The 23,409-nt window shown below is 41.9% G+C and overlaps 3 protein-coding genes and 1 long non-coding RNA gene across 5 annotated transcripts; 2 read left to right on the forward strand and 2 right to left on the reverse strand.

The window, feature by feature from the left end:
• Window positions 1-298: 298 nt before the first annotated feature.
• Window positions 299-4,732, forward strand: orc5 (origin recognition complex, subunit 5). Its single transcript, XM_077709160.1, has 14 exons — window positions 299-695; window positions 1,367-1,459; window positions 1,529-1,708; window positions 1,780-1,854; window positions 1,918-2,029; window positions 2,494-2,624; window positions 2,690-2,738; window positions 2,817-2,907; window positions 2,967-3,019; window positions 3,094-3,206; window positions 3,491-3,538; window positions 3,599-3,709; window positions 4,419-4,531; window positions 4,626-4,732. Exons 1-14 carry the CDS (start codon window positions 573-575, stop codon window positions 4,669-4,671), a joined length of 1,338 nt encoding a protein of 445 aa, XP_077565286.1. The 5' UTR covers window positions 299-572; the 3' UTR covers window positions 4,672-4,732.
• Window positions 4,733-4,782: 50 nt separating this feature from the next.
• Window positions 4,783-7,106, reverse strand: guca1aa (guanylate cyclase activator 1Aa). The gene is made up of 4 exons (XM_077709159.1): window positions 6,794-7,106; window positions 5,793-5,942; window positions 5,625-5,718; window positions 4,783-5,550 (listed from the first exon to the last, which is right to left on the reverse strand). Exons 1-4 carry the CDS (start codon window positions 6,989-6,991, stop codon window positions 5,423-5,425), a joined length of 570 nt encoding a protein of 189 aa, XP_077565285.1. The 5' UTR covers window positions 6,992-7,106; the 3' UTR covers window positions 4,783-5,422.
• Window positions 7,107-8,134: 1,028 nt separating this feature from the next.
• On the reverse strand, window positions 8,135-9,455 carry LOC144180975 (uncharacterized). Its single transcript, XR_013324581.1, has 3 exons — window positions 9,117-9,455; window positions 8,962-9,042; window positions 8,135-8,703 (listed from the first exon to the last, which is right to left on the reverse strand). It is a non-coding gene; the product is annotated as an uncharacterized LOC144180975 (long non-coding RNA).
• On the forward strand, window positions 8,967-22,924 carry golgb1 (golgin B1). Of its 2 annotated transcripts, none has more exons than XM_077709157.1 (18): window positions 8,967-9,082; window positions 9,596-9,674; window positions 9,751-9,912; window positions 10,343-10,456; window positions 10,523-10,801; window positions 10,876-10,989; window positions 11,660-12,317; window positions 12,411-12,487; window positions 12,692-12,731; window positions 12,804-17,655; window positions 17,711-18,122; window positions 18,194-19,186; window positions 19,609-19,802; window positions 20,203-20,362; window positions 20,443-20,546; window positions 21,139-21,210; window positions 21,271-21,340; window positions 21,421-22,924. In XM_077709157.1, exons 2-18 carry the CDS (start codon window positions 9,606-9,608, stop codon window positions 21,562-21,564), a joined length of 8,514 nt encoding a protein of 2,837 aa, XP_077565283.1. In that variant the 5' UTR covers window positions 8,967-9,082; window positions 9,596-9,605; the 3' UTR covers window positions 21,565-22,924. The 2 variants fall into 2 exon arrangements, with proteins under 2 accessions (XP_077565283.1, XP_077565284.1); XM_077709158.1 differs by having other exon boundaries at window positions 20,446-20,546.
• Window positions 22,925-23,409: the final 485 nt, after the last annotated feature.

The raw sequence follows: 23,409 nt of genomic DNA on the forward strand, positions 1-23,409 counted from the left end.
AGCAGCAAATGATGACAAATTCAAATAAAGTTAACAGTTGATTGTTGCGCGATTCTATTTTTACACCCATTATGTCAAAGATGTTTATATAATTCATCGTTGTGTTGCGTATTAAAATAATATAGCATTTTTTTAATTCATAATGCATCTTTTTTTAGATTTATATCGCATTTTTGTTTCACATGATGACCACTAGAGGCGCTGTTAAAAATACTGAATGTTCATTTGGCCCTAGCGCCTTGGTTACGGATAATACGTAATACATTATCCTTACTCACCGGAAATGACACAAGCGTTTTTTGAATTTTTGACGCCACCAAGTTGCCGCGAGGAACTGCGAAGTTTCTCTTGCCAAACATTTGTATTTTTTTTTGATTGATATGTTTATTACTCATGATTTAGTTCGTTAAAGCCAGTACGACTTTACCGAGGTTGAAACAACCACTTTTCGTGATCATCCATTGTTTCTGTCACGATTTAACCCGTTTTCCAGCGAAGTTTCAAAACTTGAATTGATAGCTATGCTATCTGATCGAAGTTAACCTGTCAACTCTTTTCCTGAAGGGTGAAATATGTCATCGCTTCGACAAGAAGGGCAACATTTAGGCTACGAGACGGAAAAGTTGCTGATGGTGGCTGAAGAGCTGCCATGTCGGGAGCTACAAGCGAGCATGCTACTGTCGATCATGGGAGAGGTCGGTGATCAACATCATCATTTTGTACTTTATACTTTTTACTTAACTTTGCACTTTATACTTTTTACTTAACTTTGTACTTTATACTTTTTACTTGACTTTGTACTTTATACTTTTTACTTGACTTTGTACTTTATACTTTTGTACTTTATACTTTTTACTTGACTTTGTACTTTATACTTTTTACTTTTGTACTTTATACTTTTTACTTGACTTTGCACTTTATACTTTTTACTTGACTTTGTACTTTATACTTTTTACTTGACTTTGTACTTTATACTTTTTACTTGACTATGTACTTTATACTTTTTACTTGACTTTGTACTTTATACTTTTTACTTGACTTTGTACTTTATACTTTTTACTTGACTTTGTACTTTATACTTTTTACTTGACTTTGTACTTTATACTTTTTACTTGACTTTGTACTTTATACTTTTTACTTGACTTTGTACTTTATACTTTTTACTTGACTTTGTACTTTTCACTTTATTTTGTACTTCATACTTTTTAATTTAATGATGAGTGATGAGTATGTTAATACTTTAGTCCTTTTTTTCTGTTTCTGTTTCATATCTACTGTTAACGGATGCACTTTTTTTTATATATAGCATATCTTGTGCTGACCTGGCCCATCTGTCAATTTTTTTGCGTAACATTTGTTCCAACAGCCACAACTGTACTGCATTCCTTCCATCTTCATCTATGGTCATCGTGCCTCTGGCAAAAGTCACGTGGTGAACGTTCTACTGAAGGAACTTGAGGTAGGTGTGTTTTTGTGCACATCCGTGAACAATAATATGATATGTTTTGAATGCCTACCATCCTCGCAGCTTCCCCACGTCACCATCAGCTGCGCCGAGTGCATCAACGTCGCCCTGCTCTTCGAACAAGTCCTGCTGACCTTTTTCGGCGGAGACGCCACGCTGCCTCGTAATCCGTCACTGTCCGATTTCATCCGCATATACAAGAAACATCGCTCCTGCTCTACTGCTGAACAGACACGCTATATTGTCAGTATAAAGTTGCACAAAATAGCACTGGGCTATCGGGTCATTTTTATTCACTTGTTTTTACTCTTCAGGTGTTGGAAAAAGCTGAGTTGCTAAGAGAAATGGATGCTAATCTGATTTCCGTTCTTGTACGTCTTCAAGAACTGGTGAGTGTTTGTCATTTGGTTTGGGAATTTGGATTATGTTTAGGAATATCTGATCCCTTTCAGGTGGAAGACAATGTGAGCGTCTTCTTTCTCAGCGATATCCCGTGGGACACATTCCGGCCAAACATGGGCTGTATGGAGCCTCTTCTTCTCCACTTCCCTGATTATACAAGAGGTGAATGTTATAGGTCTATGTGAGAGTCTCCATTTTCCAACTAAATCAGGGGTGGGCAAACTTTTGGGTCTGTGGGCCATATTGACTTAAAAAAATTGACAGATGGGTCACCACAAGATAGGATACATGTAAAAAAGTGCATCCGTTAACAGTACACATGAAATATAAACAAAAGAACTAAAGTATTAACATACTCATCATTCAAGTAAAAAGTATAAAGTACAAAGTCAAGTCTAAAGTACAAAGTCAAGTAAAAAGTATGGCGTACAAAGTAATATATATAAATAATATAAAAAATACTATTAAAAAATGCATCCGTTAAGAGTACATATGAAACATAAACAGAAAAAAGGACAAAAGTATTAACATACTCATCACTCATAATTAAAGTATAAAGTACAAAGTCAAGTAAAAACGAATGTACTAAGAAATATTAAAATGTCATTTAAATTCATTTGTTTCAGCTGAGCTACAACAAATATTATCACGGGACTGCCACCCGTCCTATTCCGCCGAATTCTACGCTTCCTACATTCACATCCTGCTGGGCGTCTTCTACGTCGTTTGCAGGGACCTCCGAGAGTTACGTCACCTGGTGGGTGGGTTACACCTTAAAAATCACTTAGCCCAAGTTTGTTTTCTTAATCATTTTCATTTTAGGCCGCGCTCAACTTCAGTAGATTCTGCGAGCCTGTCACCGAAGGGAAAGGTAAGGCTTGAATTAGCAAAATAATCAAGGTGTTTTTTAATAATTAATAATAATTATTATTTTTATTTTGAACGCCAGCAACAGAAAGCGACACCCACAAACTGTGGCGAAACATTGAGCCTCATCTGAAAAAAGCCATGCAAACTGTTTACTTGAGGGAGGTTTCCAGGTAAGCCATATTTTTTTTAAATTCATCCCTTCATCGAGTATTTACTGAGTGATTTTCAGCCTGGAGTGGGAGAACAGTCAGCAACTGGAGACGCAAACCGGCCCTTTAAGAGGTCACTACTAGCCAATGAAAAGTTCCCTTTTACAATGACTGTATCACTTATCCTAATTATTACATTTCCTTCAGGTTTATCGGCTCACACTCACGTGGAACTGCCCTTTTACTCCAAGTTCCTCCTCATTGCCGCTTATTTGGCGTCCTACAATCCCGCCCGCACTGACAAGCGCTTCTTCGTCAAGGTGACATCATCGCAATCAATGTTTCCTCTAATTTTTCATGTAAAACATGCTGTAAAACATGAAAAACATAAGAGTGGACAGAGCTACTGCCACTGGCTGCCGTGTAAACGGCGCCATCATGGAGAAAGGGGTAAAATAAAAATAAAAAAGTTTGGATTTTATTTACTGCGCGCCATATGATTGCTGCTGCACAGAGAAGACGAGAGTAATTCACATTTTAGAGGGAATATTGGGAGTTTTTACTGAAATATGTAAATTAATGCATTTTTTAAATTCCCCAACAGCATCATGGCAAAATCAAGAAACCTAAATTCCTGAAGAAGAACGAAAAGGTAAGCGAGCTCATGATATAAAAACCACCAGATAATCCATGCCCTTCTTTTTCCCCAAAGACAAGCAATCACCTCCTGGGCCCCAAACCTTTCCAGTTGGACCGCCTGCTCGCTATCTTTTACAGCGTGGTGGAGAGCAGGGTGGCGCCCACGGCTAGCATCTTCTCTCAGGTGGGTTTTCCTCTTCTTACCTAGCCGGGACCGGACGCTTGGTCGCCGGTCAAATGGTGACAGAGAGTTTACTGTTGAAACCAGCTCTTAAAATTATATTCATGAGAGAAAGTTTAATATCTAAGAGAGTTTAATATCTACGTACTATTGAAAGCAGCTCTCAAAAATTATATTCATGAGAGAGTTTAATATCTAAATATCTACTGTTTTTAACAGTACTTGGATATTAAAACAGTACTTGGATATTACCACAGTACTTGGATATTAACACTACTTAGATATTAACACAGTACTTAGATATTAACACAGTAGTTGGATATTAACACAGTAGTTGGATATTAACACAGTAGTTGGATATTAACACAGTACTTGATATTAACACAGTACTTGGATATTAACACAGTACTTGGATATTAACACAGTACTTGGATATTACCACAGTACTTTGATATTAACACAGTACTTGGGTATTTACACAGTAATTAAATATTAACACAGTACTTAGATATTAACACAGTACTTAGCTATTAAAACAGTACTTAGATATTAACATAGTACTTAGATATTAAACTCTCTCATCGATATAATTTTGAGAGCTGGTTTCAACAGTCAACTTTCTGTCACCATTTGACCAAAACACCTGCGACCAAATGTCCGAGCACCCACCTTAGCGACCAATCATCCTAATTTGCTCTCCCATCTCTTTTAGATTTCCTCGCTGGTCACCTTGCAGCTTCTAACTGAAATCAGTCACAGCGACCAGTTGGATGCGCCCAAGTACAAATGCGCCGTGTCATTGGACTTCATTACTGCTGTTTCCAGGTATGTGCGTATATATGTGTGTATGTGTGTGTGATGTTTCCTCTAGTACACACACACACACATATACATATATTGCATCTTTTTTCCTTCCCAGGACGGTGAATTTTGATATTGTCAAGTATATTTACGACTTCTTATAAGACATTTATTTCCCCCAAGCTGTGATCATGAAAAAAATAAATCAATACACTTTAATGCAAATAGTACCACTTAATGTTAATTCTGTTTAATCAAGTCATCTGAAACAATAGTTCAAAATTAGTCTTTTATTATGTATTGGTTCACATGATGCATAACCCCATGATGGCTATATTTACATTTACAAAAAAAAAACATGGGGGGCGGGGCTCAAGTTGACTAAAGATTTGACAGATGGGCGGGGTCAGCACAAGATATGATACATATAAAAAAGTGCATCTGTTAACAGTACATATGAATCATAAACAAAAATAAAGGACTAAAGTATTAACATACTCATCACTCAACATTAAAGTAAAAAGTATAAAGTACTACAAAGTAAAGTAAAAAATGAATATATTAAGAAATATTAAAATGTAAATAAAAAAAAATAATAAAAAATTAAAAATACTTGGGCAATGTCGGTGGGCCAGATTAAAAAGCCTAATGTGGCTCATGGGCCGTAGTTATACCATGTTTCGTTTAGATAGTAAAGAATTTTTAAAATGAAAAAACATTTCCAGTACTTTATTTTGAAATTGGCACGATCGAATCAGATTCCACACAAAATTAGTATACTTTGTTAGTTTCTAGTTTTTTTAGTTGGTCGTATTGGGGGACGTGTAAATATATATGTAAAATACGTCTCAACTTCCGAAAAATTCACGTTCCAAATCCATTAATTTCATAAATAAGACGTACCGCTGTACTTAACTAAACACTACGCCGCCTGCTGTGAATCATCGCCACAATATGCGTCAGGTCCAAACTCTTCATCATCACTTCCATGAAGTCTTCATCGGTACGAGCGCCCGCCACAAACTCATCCAGTGAAAGCTCACCTGTCGATACGGGACGCAAAACCAATACCGTCAACCCATTTTTGGACTATTTCGGACACTTTTAGCGTACTCACCGTCACCGTTAATGTCAATCCTGTTGAAAACGCCATTGGTAAAGTCCTCCGCCGTCACTTCCTGGTTGTCATTGCCGTTAATGGCGCGAATAGCCTGTCCGAAGCAAAAGGTCGTCGTCATCATCTTCCCGACCGACTAAGCTAACCACCGCCACGGACGCCGCCGACCTTGATGATGTTGAGAAGCTCGTGTCGGTCGATGCAACCGTTGCCGTCCACGTCGTAGAGTTTGAAATACCAGCGTAGTTTGTGCTCCATTTTGCCGCGCATCACCAGGCTGAGCGCCGCCACGTATTCCATGAAGTCGATGTAGCCGTCCTATAAAGTGGCGTTTTGAGTGCTTAATTGGATTGGGCGATTCATTTTTAGAAGAAATATAATCGCTTGTTTTTAATTGGTCAATTATGTGTGTCAGGGAGGTCGCCGTTTAACTGTCAGGTAATCTCTTGCTAATCTGGAGACAGTGACCTTTAGGGAAAGGTCATCTTTTTAACACGCTGGTATTAATGGCATTATCTTTTTTATGCGGTCAGTCAAGGTAAATCATGTGCGTTAATTTTATCGTTACAAAAATCCAAATATTCGACTCCACCTTTTTTAATCTACTGTATTTTCTGGACTATAAGGCGCACTTAAAAGTCTTAAATTTTCTACAAAATAGACAGGGTGCCTTATAATACAGTGTACTTTATATATGGAGAAAAAAAATAAAATGTGTTATTCATTGAGGGTGCGACTTATAATGCATTGCGCCTTATAGTTGTGAAAATAGGGTAAATTAATTGAAAAGTATAAAAACTAAAAAATATGGAGAATACTTTCTGTTACCACCTTTCCAATTAAATAAAATTGCCAATTTAAAAATCAAGTCAAACTAATGTTGTTTTTTTTACCAATTACCACCTGTTTTGTTTTGGCGTTTTGACGTTTGGTCGCCGGACGTTTGGTCGCTAGTCTTTTGGTGACAGATAGTTTACTGTTGAAACCAGCTCTCAAAATTATATTCATGAGAGAGAGAGTTTAATATCTAAGTACTGTAGAGTTTAATATATAAGTACTGTTTAATATCTAAGTACATTTGACCGGCGACCAAACGTCCGGTCACAGCCCATTCCAGTTTAAAAGACAGATATTTATCTCTGCAATTTATGAATTAGCGTCGGTCGTACCTTGTTCATGTCAAACGTGCGGAACATTTGCTCGACGTAAGCATTGGCCTCCGAGTCCAGACCCCTCAGGCCGAAGAACTGCTTGAACTCGTGAAGGGTGAGCTGCCCCGACGGACATTCCGTCATGAATTTTTTGTACCACAAGTGCATCTCCACCGCCTGGAGGTCGTCCACCGTGCTGCCCGTCGAGTTACCCATCTTTTAGCGCGTCCAAATCTCCGTTCGTCCGACCGCTCCGCTGTAAACGCCGCTCGATCGTCGTCGCACAACAGCCGGTGAACAAAGGCGGGGAACCGCTGGATTCCTTTTGTAGTCCACTTCACGGCAACCTTTCCCGAGTCGATAATCCCCGGCTGTAATCTAGACAGGTGAGGGCTTTAAACCGCCTCATTAAAACGGGCGCTTCCCTTTAGATCTGCTGACGCGGCGAATAACAAAATGATTATCCGTCACGAGGAGGTACGCATGGGGGGGGGGGGGGGGGTGGACAAAATCAACAACGCCGTATTTTGTTAGTGTTAATTTCAATTCAATGTTAGGACCTACCCTATCAATGCATGTACATCTATGTGTATGTATATATGTGCTTATATTTATATATCTGTATGTATATGTATGTATATGTATGTATGTATATGTATGTATGTATATGTATGTATATGTATGTATGTATATGTATGTATGTATATGTATGTATGTATATGTATGTATGTATATGTATGTACGTATATGTATGTACGTATATGTATGTACGTATATGTATGTATATATATGTATGTATATATATGTATGTATATATATGTATGTATATATATGTATGTATATATATGTATGTATATATATGTATGTATATATATGTATGTATATATATGTATGTATATATATGTATGTATATATATGTATGTATATATATGTATGTATATATATGTATGTATATATATGTATGTATATATATGTATGTATATATATGTATGTATATATATGTATGTATATATATGTATGTATATATATGTATGTATATATATGTATGTATATATATGTATGTATATATATGTATGTATATATATGTATGTATATATATGTATGTATATATATGTATGTATATGTGTATATATGTGTATATGTGTATGTGTATATATGTGTATATGTGTATGTGTATATATGTATGTATATGTGTATATATGTATATATGTGTATATATATGTATATTACTTATCTATTTATGAATAAAGCTATCCAATCCAACTATTAAAAAAGTTAAACTTTATATTGATGGAATTTTTTCCTATTAGGTTAAATTCTTTGCTCCTTGCAAATGGTTATGATGACAGTAGCCATGAAAAGTTTTAAACATTGCATGTTTTATTGTATATCGACCGGCATTCAGACAAAAATGTCAAGCAAGTTAATATTTTCAGTTCAATTTTTTTTCACATTTTTATGCAAACTTTGAATTCTGCAGCCAAATATTAGTTTAAGTATTCAAGACATACAAGACGAGAACATTGCTTTTAAGTGCGCCTTATAGTCGTGAAAATACGGTACTTTGGTTATCCCCCCCATTTTACTCTGCCCTGCCGGTCAAAATCTTTGCATTTCATTAAAAAAATAGAATATACAAGTAGCATGTATTAAAAGAGGGTTTAAGAAAGGTTGGATAGTCACTCAATTCTGGCATTCCACCTCATGGCACGCCGCAAGTTTGTGTAGATGCAACCAAAAATGGACAGGGTACAGTGCGTAAAGTGCGTGGTCCAATTCCCTACGCCAACCATCCACTGCACGAAGCGGTCCACAGAAGAAACAAAGACCGCCACGTAGTGAGCTAGTAGTGCCACGCTTTGAACCAGCTGCCTTCCACGGCTAACAATCAACTTGACCTGTCTGGCCATTGTTGACATTTTTTTTACCTAAAAAAATATTGACTTAGGTTAAAATCATAGGCTGCCATTGACAGCCATGCACGTCCTTTTGAATTGTAAGGTATAATACTCTCCCAATTCAAAATGATTGGACATTTAGTGCCGTCAATGGCAACAAATGAGCAAAAAATGTTAAGTGTCAAGGCAATATTTATGGGAGTGGTCGTTTATTTTTGTAGGATTGACTTCTTTTTGCGTTTTTTTGATGACTGACTCTTACATTGAAATTGACAGAGGGTGCCTTACCGTGTCGTCCAATCAGCGACAAGCGAGTTGTTTCCGGGAGAGTTGGGTGACGTGGCTCTGCTTGGGAATCCATCCGAAGAGCTAAAGCCAAAAAAAGATTAACCAGGAAGCACTCGTACAGGTGAGTGTAAAATCATTTTTTTAACCGATTTCACCTATTTGCGTAGTCCACGAAAGACTGCCATTGTCGGCGCTCTTTATTCCCTCCGATCGAGATGGTCGCGTTTAATTCGCCAGTGCTAGCTTGTTAGCTAAGTAGCATAGACGCGGAAACTACTGTAAACAAACGCTCTCGTGCCTTCTCGCTGCTAGTTTATTTGCCTTTTAGCATTCCGCCCTCTCAGAGCATCAATGTCCAGCTACTTTGAGTTAAAATTCTCCATAGATGAGTCGTAGATGTGGGTTAAACACCGCGAGTCAGTGCAGAACCGCGGACCAAGAGGTCGGGAAAACTCGGTGGAGATCGTGACAGTTCGGAAACCAGTTAGGGATCACCGCCAATGTATGCAGGAAAAGTTTGACGGTATAATTGCGGATTTTGCTTTCGTTTAGCTTGCCTTATAATACTCAAGCCAATGTTTTTTGTTTGTCTAAAATGAAAGTACATACAACTTTTTTAACCATTTGTTTGCAGTGCCGTCTTTATGTTCAGCACCCTGGCCAACGTCCTCCAGGAGCTTTCTGGAGAAGAGGGTCATGATGGTGAAACACAGGTGAAAATATACACTTTTTAATGGTTTCACACTACAAACTCTTCATTTTTCTCGAAAATATTTTTTTTCCCCCAAGGCGGGTGAACTCGCTCACCAGCTGCCCCCCGAGGCGGTCCAATCCCCGGCAGATGAGGAGGCTATGGAGCGCCTGGCCCACCTGGAGCAGCTGGTGGTCCAGCTGAAAGAACTCATCCGTGACAAGGACACGCAGCTGGCTAGCAAAGATGCACTTCTCAAGGTTGAATAAGCTAAAAAAAAGTGCAATTGCTGACTGTGACCAGATGTTTGGTCTCCCGGATGTTCGGTCGCCCGGACGTTTGGTCGCCCGGACGTTTGGTCGCCCGGACGTTTGGTCGCCCGGACGTTTGGTCGCCCGGACGTTTGGTCGCCCGGACGTTTGGTCGCCCGGACGTTTGGTCGCCCGGACGTTCGGTCGCCCGGACGTTCGGTCGCCCGGACGTTTGGTCGCCCGGACGTTTGGTCGCCCGGACGTTTGGTCGCCCGGACGTTCGGTCGCCCGGACGTTCGGTCGCCCGGACGTTTGGTCGCCCGGACGTTTGGTCGCCCGGACGTTTGGTCGCCCGGACGTTTGGTCGCCTGTCAAATGTACTTTGATATTAAACTCTCTCTCTTAGATATTAAACCAAATGCAATGTGTTTCTTCACAGAACGAGAGGGAGACGAGCGAAGCTCGCTTTAGTAAGCTCAAACTACAGGCTAAAGCTAAGATAACCTCCCTCAGCAAGCAGATTGACGAATTAAAGGGACAAGAAGCAACAACTGTAAGTCTCAAGGAATTATACCTCCCTGAGTGAATACAGAGTAAACATCTTTTAATGTATGTATAGAGCCCGGACAGCTCTTTTTCAAAAGATGCGGAGGACGACCTGCAAGAGTTAAGAAACAAGCTTCGTGAGGAGGTCACCAACAGCAGCCAGTTGCGAGCTCAACTTCAAGCCGCCGAGGAGCTGCTAAAGGAGAAGGACGCCGCCCACATCGAGCAGTTGAGGCTCCTGCAGGTGGTGGTGCAAGACAAGGACGTGCGTTTCCAACAGCAAATTCAGAAACATGAAGAGGAGCTGCATAGCGCCACCACGCCAGCGTCCAATGACGGCGAGCTGCAGAAGGTACGCGATACTTCGCTCCACAATTAGAACCCGCGCTAACTGGTTAGCTAATCTCTGTCCGTGGTATCTCGTAGGCCCTTCAAGAAGCCAGGCGGCGGTGCGAGGAACTGGAGGAATCCTTGAAATCCCGGTCGCAAGTACTGGAGATGCTTCAGCAGGAAGTTCTCAGTGCAGACCAGCAAAAACAGGTTCGGATTTTTATTTCTTTTTGAGGAAATGGCATTGGTTTTCTGTGACCGGACGTTTGGTCGCCGGTCAAATGGTGACAGAGAGTTTACTGTTGAAACCAACTCTCAAAATTATATTTATGACAAAGAGTTTAATATCTAAGTACTGTTTAATATCTAAGTACTGTTTAATATCTAAGTACTGTTTAATATCCAAGTACTGTTGAAACCAACTCTCAAAATTATGTTCATGAGAGAGAGTTTAATATCTAAGTCCTGTTTATTATCCAAGTACTGTTGAAAATAAAGTAGATATTTACATATTAAACTCTTTCATGAATATAATTTTGAGCGCTGGTTTCAACATTATTTAGATATTAAACAGTACTTAGATATGAAACAGTACTTGGATATTAAACAGTACTTAGATATTAAACACTACTTAGATATTAAACAGTACTTAGATATTAAACAGTACTTAGATATTAAACTCTCTCTCTTAGATATTAAACAGTACTTAGATATTAAACTCTCTCATAATTCAAATTTTGAGAGGTGCTTTCAACAGTAAACTCTCTGTCACCATTTGACCGGCGACCAAACGTCCGAGCACCTCATTGACTGAATCCTTCTGCTGCGGTAGTTGCAACTCCCTGCTATATCAAGTCTGAGCACCTGTTTTTCTTCCCAGATCTTGACCGCAGAGTTCCGGAAAATGGAGGACGAGCTGGCAGAAGCCCTTGAACAGAAGCAAGAATGGGCCCAGCGTGCAAGCGACGCCCACACCGCCCTCCAGGAGGCGCTATTCCGAGCTAACGAGGAAGCGGCCAGGCACGCCGCCGATCTGTCCTCTCTGAGCGAGGCGGCTAGTATCGATAGATTAGAAAAGGAGAATGTGGAAATTGCCAGGCTGCAAGGAGAGCTGGCGTCCATGACAGAAAGCATCCAAACATTCCATGACGGTTCACAGAGAGACCAACTGGAAATATCTCGTCTCCAGAAGGAGCTGGCGTCTTCCAGAGAAGCCCAATCTGAGCTGGTCCGGTCCAGCCAAAGCGACCTGGAGGACACAAAAGACCAAGTCGAAAATCTCCGGAACCAACTGGCTTTTTCACAAGAGGCGGCCCAGAAAAAGAAGGAAGTCTTGGCTGAGATCTGGAGTCATTTCCGTACTCTCCCATTTGAAGTGGTCCGGTCTTTGGAAGATGACGAAATGGTCCCTGAAGACCTTTCCCTCATTCTGGACACTGTTCTGTCCATTGAGGCACATGTGACTAAGCTGAAAGATGACCACAGAGAGAGTGAGGATCGTTGTGCTGAGCTCACTTGTGACCTGAAGGAATTGCAAGGTGAGGAAGTGGACCAACGGAAAATTAGAGGGAACATAGATTGCGTCTTCAAAAATGTTCTTTTGTAACCCAATAATATTCTTTCTTTTTCAGAACAACTTGACAGACGCACCAATGAGAGGGATGACGCTGTAGCCAATGTCCAGCAGCTGGAGCAGCAAATCATGCCGGTGAGGCTCCTAAATAAGACGGTCTAATCTGCAAAGTCAGACAAGACCTGACTGAAACCAGGTCATAGACATGAAATGAGCCTTCTAATCCTTTCTGAACTCTTCCACTGACATCCCCCACTCTCCAATTTGACCTTCACTGCCTTGAAACTTGTGACGAGATACTCGGAACAACTAATAACTTATTTTTATCTTTTTTTTTAGCCTTTGGAATGCCAATCACATACAGATGAAACTGACAAAGGTAAGAATATTTAAGTCCAAGACTTTTCACAAGTCATTTATTATTTTAAATTTGGGTTTTCGGTTTTCCAAGCGACCATTCTCTTGCTGGAGCAACAACTATCTGAAAAAGACAGAGAGTTAAGTATCCTGGAAGAACGTCTTCGTTTAGTTGAAGAACCCAGCCATGTCACCACGGGTCAAAATGTCCATCAAGCTCCAGACCAGGTCGAAATTGACGACTCTGGAGATAACTTAGCCACGCCTCCCGACAGCTTGGAGGACACTCAGGAAGAGGAGACAACCTTGATTGCCGAAGACGCGTCCATCCTCTCCGTTTCCGCTGATAACGAGAGTAGCCCGGAACTCCTTGAACATCAGGAATCTCCCGAAGTCTCTAAAGGAACATCTTCGGACGAAATGGTCACCAGCACCGATTCCGAAGTGGTTCACAGTAGCTGGACTCTTCTCGAAGCTGTAAACCAAGACGGACGCCAAGAGTGGCCATCGGTTATCCAGGATTTTGGTCAGCTCCAATCGTGGGATCCGGAAACCTCGTCCCTTTCAGCCACGCCTTCTTCCGTCATCATGCAAGAGACGGTTTCGGGTGATGTTGCTCAGGAAGACACTCCCGTGGAAAATGCTCCATCGGTTCTTTTTGCTCAGGCAGTAGCCGAGCAGCTCCAGATCAGGTATGGTGAACTCTTAACTGAAGTCCAAACGCTTAGAGAAGCTGCTACCGAGTCTCGTGAGAAGATTGATAGTCTAGAAGAAGAAATGCAAAAGCTCCTGGCTGAGAAAGAAGAAGTTGGAGTGCAGGCTAGAGACTTTGAAGAAGAACTAATCTCTGCCAGAGAGAACTTACAAAATCTTAGTCAGTGGAGCACCAATGAGGCGGAAAAATGGAGGATTGAAATGTCTCTTCTGGAAGAACAGATTGAAATTATATCCAGGGACAGAACAGCCAAGGAAGATGAGATGCAGACTCTCCAATCGGATCTGGAACTAGCTCGCCAAACTATCTCTAAGCAGGAAAACCAAAGTTTGATGTTGAGCACACAGTTAAACGATAGCCAGCTCGAATCGGCAAAACTAGAAAGGAAGCTTCAAGATGTAGAGAGTCACATATTGGAACAGATGCAGAAATCAGTTCTGGATAATGACTCTTTGTCTAAGAAAGAGGCGGAGATTTGTGAACTGCAGGAAAGACTTGGTCAGAACCAGCAAAAGATGGAAGAACTTGATCAAAACATGTCCGTCAAACTCAGTCAGGCAGAAGAAGAGCGAGTTTTGGTTGATAGTCAAGTGGATCAACTGAAAGCACAATTGGTAGAACTCACTCAGTTAAAAGAAGAATCGGCGGAGAAAGAGAAGGTAGAGGAGGAGGAAGAAGTAGCTAGTTTACGAAGGTCCAAGGAAGAGCTCGAAACCCAACTGGTGAATACCCGAAAAAAGTTGCAGGTTGTGCTGGTGCAACGGAAAGAGTTAACGAAGAAAGTAGCTGAGATGGAAGCAAAGACGAGTGTAGAAAAAGATGATGTGGTACCTGAGGGTCTCAAACCTTCTGTTGAGGAGAATGAGCTTAAACTAGCTGAACTGGAACGAACCTTGAACTCTAAAGATGAAACTATTGAAAACCTTCGATCTACCATCATCCAACAGGAGCAACTTCTATCCGAAACGTTGGCGGAGAGAAAAGATGGAGAAACTGAACAGGTTGAAAGTGTAGATGACAACTTGTTACGATCCCAAGTGGCTTCTCTGGAAACAGAGTGCGAGAACCTCCAGAAAAAGCTTTCTGAGGCCCAAGAATCTCGTAAGGAGAGCATCCGTAAAGCCAAAGAGAAAGACCGCCATCATCGGGATCAGTTGAAGCAACAAAAGGAGGAATACGCGGAGTTATCGGAACGTTTCGAACTACAGAATGGACAAAGTAAAGCTCTTCTTACCAAAGTGGGGGAGTTAGAAGAGAGAATCGGACATATGGGACAGGAGATTCCGTCTAAGAACCTCGAGAAATCCTCAGATAAAGATTGGGTCCAGGAAGACTGGGTGGACTTTGCGGGATCTGAAACGGATTCTGAGAAACTTCAATCTGTGGTGCAAGAAGACCAAGAAAACAAACCAATGGGAGATGCTTCAGTTCAAACGCAGGAATCCTTGAAAGCTATTGAGGAAGAAATCCAGGCAATGCGACTGGCTAATGTGGACCTTGAAAACCGACTTGAGGAAACTCAAAGTAGTCTATCCCAAAAGGAGATGGAAGTGCAAGAAATTAGCAAGGAACTGCTAGCATTACGTGAAAATGAAGGCCAGATTAAAGTCCTTTCTGATGAAATGAATGATTTAAGAGAAAAGTACCTCCAGGCGGAGTCTTGTACCGAAGCCTTGAAAGCCGAAATGGAAGCCGCTACTGCCACGGCGTCCGCTCAATCCGCCGAATCCATGGCGGCTCTTCAGGCTGAAGTTGAGGAGTTTAAACTCTTTCTGGATAGCAAGAACCGGGAGATTACGGAGTTGAGTCAGCAACTTGGCGAGCAAAATGAGTCCATTGTCTCCATGCAAAACACAGTGGCCGATAAAGACAGATTAATTGAGTCTTTGGGGGAGGAGCTTGAGAAGAGCAAGAAGTCACAGATGGAGGTTTCACGTAAGCAAGTAGAAGAAGAGGAAGTATTGGAGGAGAGTGAAACCAAACTCCAGCAACTTCAACGTAAACTTCAGGCGGCGTTGATCTCTCGTAAAGAACTGCTAAGAGAGAATAAAACCCAGAAGGAGGAGCTATCTTCTAATCAAAGTCTCATCACTGAGCTCAAGCAGAAGATGGAAATTGCTCAGGAAGACCTTGAGAAGCTCAGGATAGAACGTACGAAGCTTATTGAAGAAGTAGACCGTACGTTGATTGAAAACCAAAGTTTGGGCTCGTCTTGTGAGAGTCTTAAGTTAGCAATGGATGCTATGGCTAGTGAGAAAGACGCATGTAGAAGAGAAGGAGAACTAGCTCGAGAAGAAGCTGATAAGGTCTGCAGAGAATGGGAGGAGAAGGTCCGGAGTGGGAAGGAGGAGTATGAAACGTTGCTTAGGTCTTATGAAAATGTGAGTGACGAAGCAGAACGGGTTAGATTAGTTCTGGAAGCCGCCAGGCAAGAGAGACAAGAACTGGCTACCAAGTTGAGAGCCATCGAGAACTCTAAGGAAGAAGCTGAAATGGAGGCCAGGGAAGCCCGGAAAGAAGCCGAGTTGGTCAAAGATAAAATGAGGAAGTTTGTCAAAGCTAAGCAGCAGAAAATCCTCGAGTTGGAAGAGGAGATGGAAAAACTTCGACAAGGCGAGGAGAAAGATGGCATGGTGAAATTGAAAGATGAAGATCGAAACGCTGAGTTGGACAGACTTCGGGAAGAAAGGAAGACTTTGAAAGATGATTATGAGGTTGTGGTGGCAGAAAGAGAGACTTTAAAACAGCAAATGGAGGAGTTGAAGAAGGAAATGGAACTCAATGTTTCACAGATGAAGGAAAAGCAGAATTTGGAGACAGAAATGATTGAATCTAAAGAAGTGGTAGAGTCAGAAAAGCAGAATCCAGATGAACAGGTAGCTTCAGAATCTGTAGTAGGTGTTGACTCGGAACTGACAAAACAAATTGTTTCATTAGAGGACAAATTCAAAGCCATGGAAGTTAATCTACAGTCTGAGAAGTCCCACTGGCAAGAACGGGAAACTCAACTCCAGGACAAAATGGCCTCTCTGGAGGAAGATCTCCGGAATAGCAACGAAAAGGCCGACCTCGTCGACGCCCTGGAAGAAAATCTACGAGAGAGCAAAGACCGAGAAATAAGTCTAATGGAGGAAGCATCAAAACGAGAAGTCCTCTTCAAGGACCTCCTTAAGAACCTGGAAAGTGAAAAGGACAATCTAGAAGAGAATCTAATGAACCAGTTAGCCCAACTCAACGGTAGCATTGCCGGTTACCAGCAGGAGGCGGCAGCCCACCAGGAAGACTTTTCAGAACTTCGCCAGGAGTTGGAAAAGTTAGAGGGACAACGGGGTGACCTTGAAGACCAAGCTCGGGTTCAGATGGACCGAGTAGCCCGGCTGGAAGAAGACGTAAGGCAAGCTCAGCGACAGAGGGCGGAAGCCGAGGCAGAAATGGGGAAACGTAGGGAACTGGAGCAACAGCTAAGGTCTGCTCACAGAGTCCAAGAAGGTAGCCAAAGTCGATCACGTCAACTGGAGGAACTCTTGAGGGAGAAGCAAATGGAAGTCCGTCAACTCCAGAAGGACAGCATTCGTTATCAAGAGAGGATTAGCCAGTTGGGAGTAGAAGCCAAAGCCCTGCAATTGGATCGTCAAGAACTTACTAAGAACTTAGAGCAATCCCAACAGAAGAATTCCAAACATCTAGAGGAGTTGAAGAGAAGTGAAATGGAGTTAACCCAATATAAAGGCAAGTTGGAGGAAATCAATGAGGAATTCAAGCAGCTAACGGTTGAAAAGGAATTATTGGATAAGAGTGTTCTACAGAAAGAAGCTCTATGGAAAGCTGAAGCCGAGCAAAACTTGGATTCTGTACGTTTTAGGTTAGGAGCTGAACTCAAAGAGATGGAGGTTAGATTGGATGAGGCTTATGCTGAACGGGACAAAGAAGAAGAAGCTACATCGGCGGCTAGGGAAGCCGCCCAGGTTTCTGATAGACGAGCTCGAGAAACGCAGGCTCGCTTAGACGAATCCGTGGCTAGACTCGCCGCCTTCTCACGTTGCATGTCCTCACTTCAAGACGACCGAGACCGAGTTCTGGACGAAGCCCGGCAATGGGAAACTCGTTTTAAAGATGACCTTCTCGGTAAAGAAACTGAGATCCGGGAAGCGGAAACCAGAGCCGGGAATCTTGCTGAGAACCTCCAGAAAGAATGTTCTCTCAAGGAAGAACTTCAGCTCTCCTTGGAAAGGTAAGTCACCAAATCCACTACCTGGTCCTAGAAATGATTGATTTTTATTTTGCAGGTTGGAAAAAGCGGCCAATGAACGGCAACTGGAATTGGAAGAGGCGCAGAAGTACCTGAACCAGAGCCGAGAAGAGGCGGAAGGGGATCGTGCACAGTTGCTGAAAACCGCCACCGAGTTGGAGTCGGCGCAAAACCAAGTGTTGGTACTCGGGGAGGAGGTTGAAGGACACCGGAAGAGGGCCAACGCTCTGGAGGAGGCGGTGACTGTACTGCAAGAGGACGTCGGCAGGGCACGGCTGGAACTACGACAGAGGGAGGCGGAATACAGACGTTTGTGTCTGACCTTGGAGCAACTGGAGGCCGACCTCCACAACTCCAAGACCTCCACCGAGACTCTGCAGGTGGCGTTACTTGACAAGGAGAAGAGGGAAGTGGAAATGCTGGATGAGAAGGAGCAGGCCGTTGCCAAGGTAAGGTGGAATTACCCAAAAAAATGCAATGTCCTGGAATAAAAAGCCCTGTGTTTTCACCCTCTTGCCAGGCTGCTGAAGATGCACGCCAGGAGGCGGAAGCCAGGGCTCGAGATGCTGAGGAGGAGCTAGAGGTCAAGCGAGGGGAACTACGAGATGTGGAGGAGAAGCTACGGAAGTCTGAGGAGACCAGTGAAGGCCGGAGAACCGAGCTGGACTCCTTCACCAAGGCCATGGGTTCCTTGCAAGATGACCGAGATCGCTTACTCACTGTGTACAAACAACTAGAGGAGAAACATCTTCAGGTTATGCTCGACAAGGATGCTGTGATTCAAGAATCGGCCAGTGAGAATAATGGTCTCAAGGAGGAGTTGCGTTCTCTACTGGTGCAGAGGGACGACCTCCATGCCGAGAAGGCTAAACTATCCGCTCAGCTCCATGGATACCGTGACGAACTCAAGCAAGTTCTCAGTATGAAGGACACTCAACACAAACAGCTTCTTGCAGCCCAGAAGGAGCAGATCGCCTCCTTGGAGAAGGAACGCCACGACCTGGAGAACACCCTGAGAAACCAGGACCAATCCCAAATGGTCCAGGTTGAGCAGACTATGCCCGGAGCCGAGGCGGAGAAACTTCGAGAGCAGCTAGAAGCCGCCAGAGAGCGAACACGAACCCTGGAAGAGGACCTTCTCGGAGTTAGAGAGGAACACGATAAGGAGACGAAGGAACTCTCACAGCTACGATGGGAAGGAGACCTGATGCGCACAGAGTCCGAGAGCGCTCAGGAAAGGGTAGCCGAGCTGGCCCAGGATCTGTTAGCTGTCGAGCAGAAACTTCTAGAGGAGAAGGAGATGACCGCGAAACTGAAGGCGGAGAATCTCTCCTTTGGTAAGGCCATGGCTTCCCTTCAGGATAGTAAGGACTTGGCTGAACAACAAGCCCGGCAGTTGGGTCTCAAGCTGGAGGAGGTGGGCAAAGTCGGGAGTCCTTCTACCAACGTTGCTGGAGAAGTTTGGAGCTTGAAGAACGCCCTGCAAGCCCTACAGAACGACCGAGAGAGACTGGTGAGCAATGTTTTCTTTAATTTTTCGTTGGTCTGGGCAGAAAGACAACCTGAGTACCAGTGTGAGTGACATCATCATTGCTCGTTATGGGTACACCAGTATCATACTTGCCATAAGTAGGTGCATGTCAATGTTCCTTCTAATTTTTCATGTAAAACACAAAAAACATAAGAGTGCACAGAGTTACTGCCACTGGCTGCCGCGTAAACAGCGCCATCATGGGGAAAGGGGTAAAAACAAAAGTTTGGATTTTATTTACTGCGCGCCATATGATTGCTGCTGCGCAGAGAAGACGAGAGTGGTGCACAATTAAGCTTAGAGGGACCCAAACATGTTCAAATTTAACGATTAATTGCATTTTGCTAATCCTATTTGTCAAAAAGCAAATACTACTCTGAATACTTGTTGTCCTTTTCTGTTAGCTGGAAGAGCTTCATGCGCAGACGTCTCATGTCAAGAGCCAAAAGTTGGAACTGGCTCGCCTGGGTGCCGGAGAGCTCATTAAAGTCAACCAGGAACTTCTTGAGGAGAAGAAGAAAAATGATGAATTGGCCAGCACGCTACAAGAAATGGAGGACACTGAGGCCAAGGACAAGCATCAAATAGAAACGCTCAGGTCACAACTCCAAATATTTTACCTCACAAGATGGTCATGTTGATGGATAACTTTATTCATGTTTACACATATACCGTATTTTCACGACTATCCGGCGCATTGTATTTTTAGCCTCAGTGTCAGCAACGAGTGCTATTTCTGTATTTTAAATACACAAAGCTTTTTTAGATGCAGCCAGTTATGGAAAAACATTTTAAAATTCTTTATTGTATGGCTTCTGGTATATAAAAAAAAGTTATTCATAGAAATGAATCAAATAGTCAACTAATTACAGTATAGATTAATGTTTCCGCACTGGATTATAAGACGCCTATTAAATTTAAGACTTTTATCTGTGCCTTATAGTCGTGAAAATACGGCATGTATACATATTATATATTTTTTTCAATTTTAAATCCAGACTAGAACATGAAGACTACTTAACCCAAGCCGAGAATCTGAAACAGCAGACCCTGAGCGCCCTATCCGAACGTGACCAGCAGCTGAGACAGCTCACGGCCATGTTGGAAGAAGCCCGTGGCCACACCCCCAAACGCCAGAAAGAACATTGCGACGGAGAGGTTGAAAAAAAATTATAATAAGAAAAACATTGTCGGAAATCAAAACCTCCAAAGGCTAATTCTTTTGATTTGCTTACAAGCAGGTCTCCCTGGAAGTGGACAGTGCCCCCGGTGGTCCCCAAGAAAGAAGCAGCTTGCAGGAGACGCGCACCTCTCGGACTGAGCTCTTGCAACTGCAGCAGAGGTATGGCGTGATACATTTGTGTGTAGATTGGTGGTGTCCAAACTTGAAATCTGTTCTTAAATAGAACATTGGAATCCATTAACAATTATGTGTAAGAGTCCTAGATTTGAGATTTTTTTAATACATTCCTTTTTACTTTACTATGTAGTACTTTATACTTTTTACTTTAATGATAAGTGATGAGTATGTTAATACTTTAGTCCTTTTTTCCCCTTTATGTTCCATATGTACTGTTAACGGATGCACTTTTTTATCTGTATCTTATTTTAACGCTGACCCCGCCCATCTGTCACATTTTCCCCACTATCTTTTTTAAATGACATTTTAATTTTTCTTAATACATTCCTTTTTACTTTACTTTGTAGTACTTTATACTTTTTACTTTAATGATAGGTAATGAGTATGTTAATACTTTCTAGTCCGTTTTTTTCCGTTTATGTTTCATATGTACTGTTAACGGATGCACTTTTTTATATGCATCATATCTTGTGCTGACCCGACCCATCTACCAAATTTTTAAAGTCAATGTGCCCCCCGGCCTCAAAAGTTTGCCCACCCCTGTACTAGCATCATGTCCTCCATACTCCCTCAGATTAGAGGAAGAAACTCAGCAAAGACTTTGTGCTGAAGACCAGCTCATGGAAGCCCAAGATCGACTTAGGCGGTAAGATATAAAAACTAAAAATACCAATAAATAAGTGAAATAACCCAAACTCTTTTCCAGCCATGGCAAATGGGATGACCAATCAGAGACGGCCGTTTTTATCGATCCACCCGAAGGCACCGTCACACGGGTGAGTCTCTTCCAGCCTCTAATATCATTGGCTCCCTTCAATTGGCTCAAGCTCCTCCCCCTATCTTCTATAACCCGCAGACCCGAAGAGGAGCCACGGGTAGCTTTTTGCGAGCGTTGCGAAGCGGCGCGGGATGGCGCCGCCGCCGTACGCCGCTGCTGCTTGGCGTCTACTTGTTGTGCGTTCACGTCCTGCTGCTGTTGTGCGTTGGCGGCTACCTGTGACGCCATTAAAAGGGTTCCCGCACACAAACATTGCACTTTACGTACGCTTAGACGCACAATCGCATGACAGTTTTTCGTTGGAGACACACCTTAAACTTAACTATTCCCACAAATAATCACCGCCGTCTGATTTTTTTTTTTGGAACTGCGACCAATCAAGTGGTTAGGGACTAGACATTTTAGGGAGGTATTGTTTACGTTTTTAAGAGAGAGGATATGAAGGGAAATTATTATGCATCCAAATATGAATTCTAGACATTTATGGTAGGGGTTGAGGTTTTTTTTGTGTGTAGTTTTCTGTGCACACACAAAAATTAAGTGTTATACGATGGCCGAAATCATTCCGTCCCGCATTCCCGTGAAACAAATGTTTTTTTTTCATTCGGGCTACTTTCCGATCTTTCTGTTTTTGCCTGTACGTGCTAGGAACTACCATCAGCTGAGTGGTCCGGGGTTCGATCCAGTGCTCGGACCTTCGGTCGCTGGTCAAATGGTGACAGGGTTTACTGTTGAAACTAGCTCTCAAAATTATATTCCTGAGAGAGTTCAATAGCTAAGTACTTTTGAAAACAGTAGATACTTAGATATTAAACTCTCATGAATATAATTTTGAGAGCTGGTTTCAACACTACTTGGATATTTAACAGTACTTGGATATTAAACAGTACTTGGATATTAAACAATGCTTAGATATTAAACAGTACTTAAATATTAAGCAGTACTTAGATATTAAACTCTCATAAATATAATTTTGAGAGCCGTTTTCAAGAGTACTTGAATATTAAACTACTTAGATATTAAACTCTCTAACATATTACACTCATGAATATAATTTTGGGATCTGGTCTCAACAGTAAGCTCTGTCATCATTTGCATGTGGTTCCAGCGATCGGTTCAGAAAATGAGTGAAGTAATGCTCGATAACTAATTACCCCAATACAATTTTCCCCTAGCTGACTGCTGCTACATAGTGGACCGAAACCGTAAGGATCGCTTCAGAATAATTTTGAATCAATACAAAAATTGTGCAATGTAATATTGTAATAAGCGATAATCCTTTGGAAAACCCTTTAGATACCATATTACTTAAAACCAACTCTCTTTACGTCAGAATTCCTTGCCATTATTAACTAGGGTGATTATGTCTAATTTATTTTGGGTTGTAAAGGTTTAGTCCTCTTTCTTTCTTGCTTATATTATTCCTGTTGGATGGTTGTCGGTATTCAACAGTTCAGGGGCTGTAAAACAAAGGGTCAATATTTTTCCTGTTACTTCAAAACGATAATAACCATCCTAAACTCATATCATCTTTGTTTTTGCTAACATTGAGCAATTTTCAATAAAACACTTTTAGTGGGAATTGACTCTTGGTATTACTTGGCCGTATGTTTGACACCACTGTCACATGGCAGTACTATTAACCATCTTATGTTTTAAAAATGTCAGTGACAGACGATTACGATGGTGGACTTCAAGCTTCAGCAATTTACGACTATCAAGGAGGTATGTTTTTTCATTTTTTGTTTTGTTTTTAAATGTAAGTTTCAATCCTATTTCCGTTGAGGATGTAATTGTTCGATCTTTGTTACAGAGGACGTGGATGAGATCTCCTTTAATCCGGGTGACATCATCACCTATATCGAGATAATCGACGAAGGCTGCCAATTACACATATGTAAGTGTTTTTAAATCTGGGAATTAAGGTAGCACTTTAGTTTAGTGTTAGGTCTTCACTGTGGACTCTTAGTTTACCAATACAATAAATACAACATTAAATGGTTTTAGATCATACATGGGCAAACTACGGTCCGTGGGCCATATCTGGCTCGCTAGGCTATTTATTAA

This window comes from Stigmatopora nigra, chromosome 23 (genome assembly GCF_051989575.1).
Source record: "Stigmatopora nigra isolate UIUO_SnigA chromosome 23, RoL_Snig_1.1, whole genome shotgun sequence".
NCBI classification, from domain to species: Eukaryota; Metazoa; Chordata; class Actinopteri; order Syngnathiformes; family Syngnathidae; genus Stigmatopora; species Stigmatopora nigra.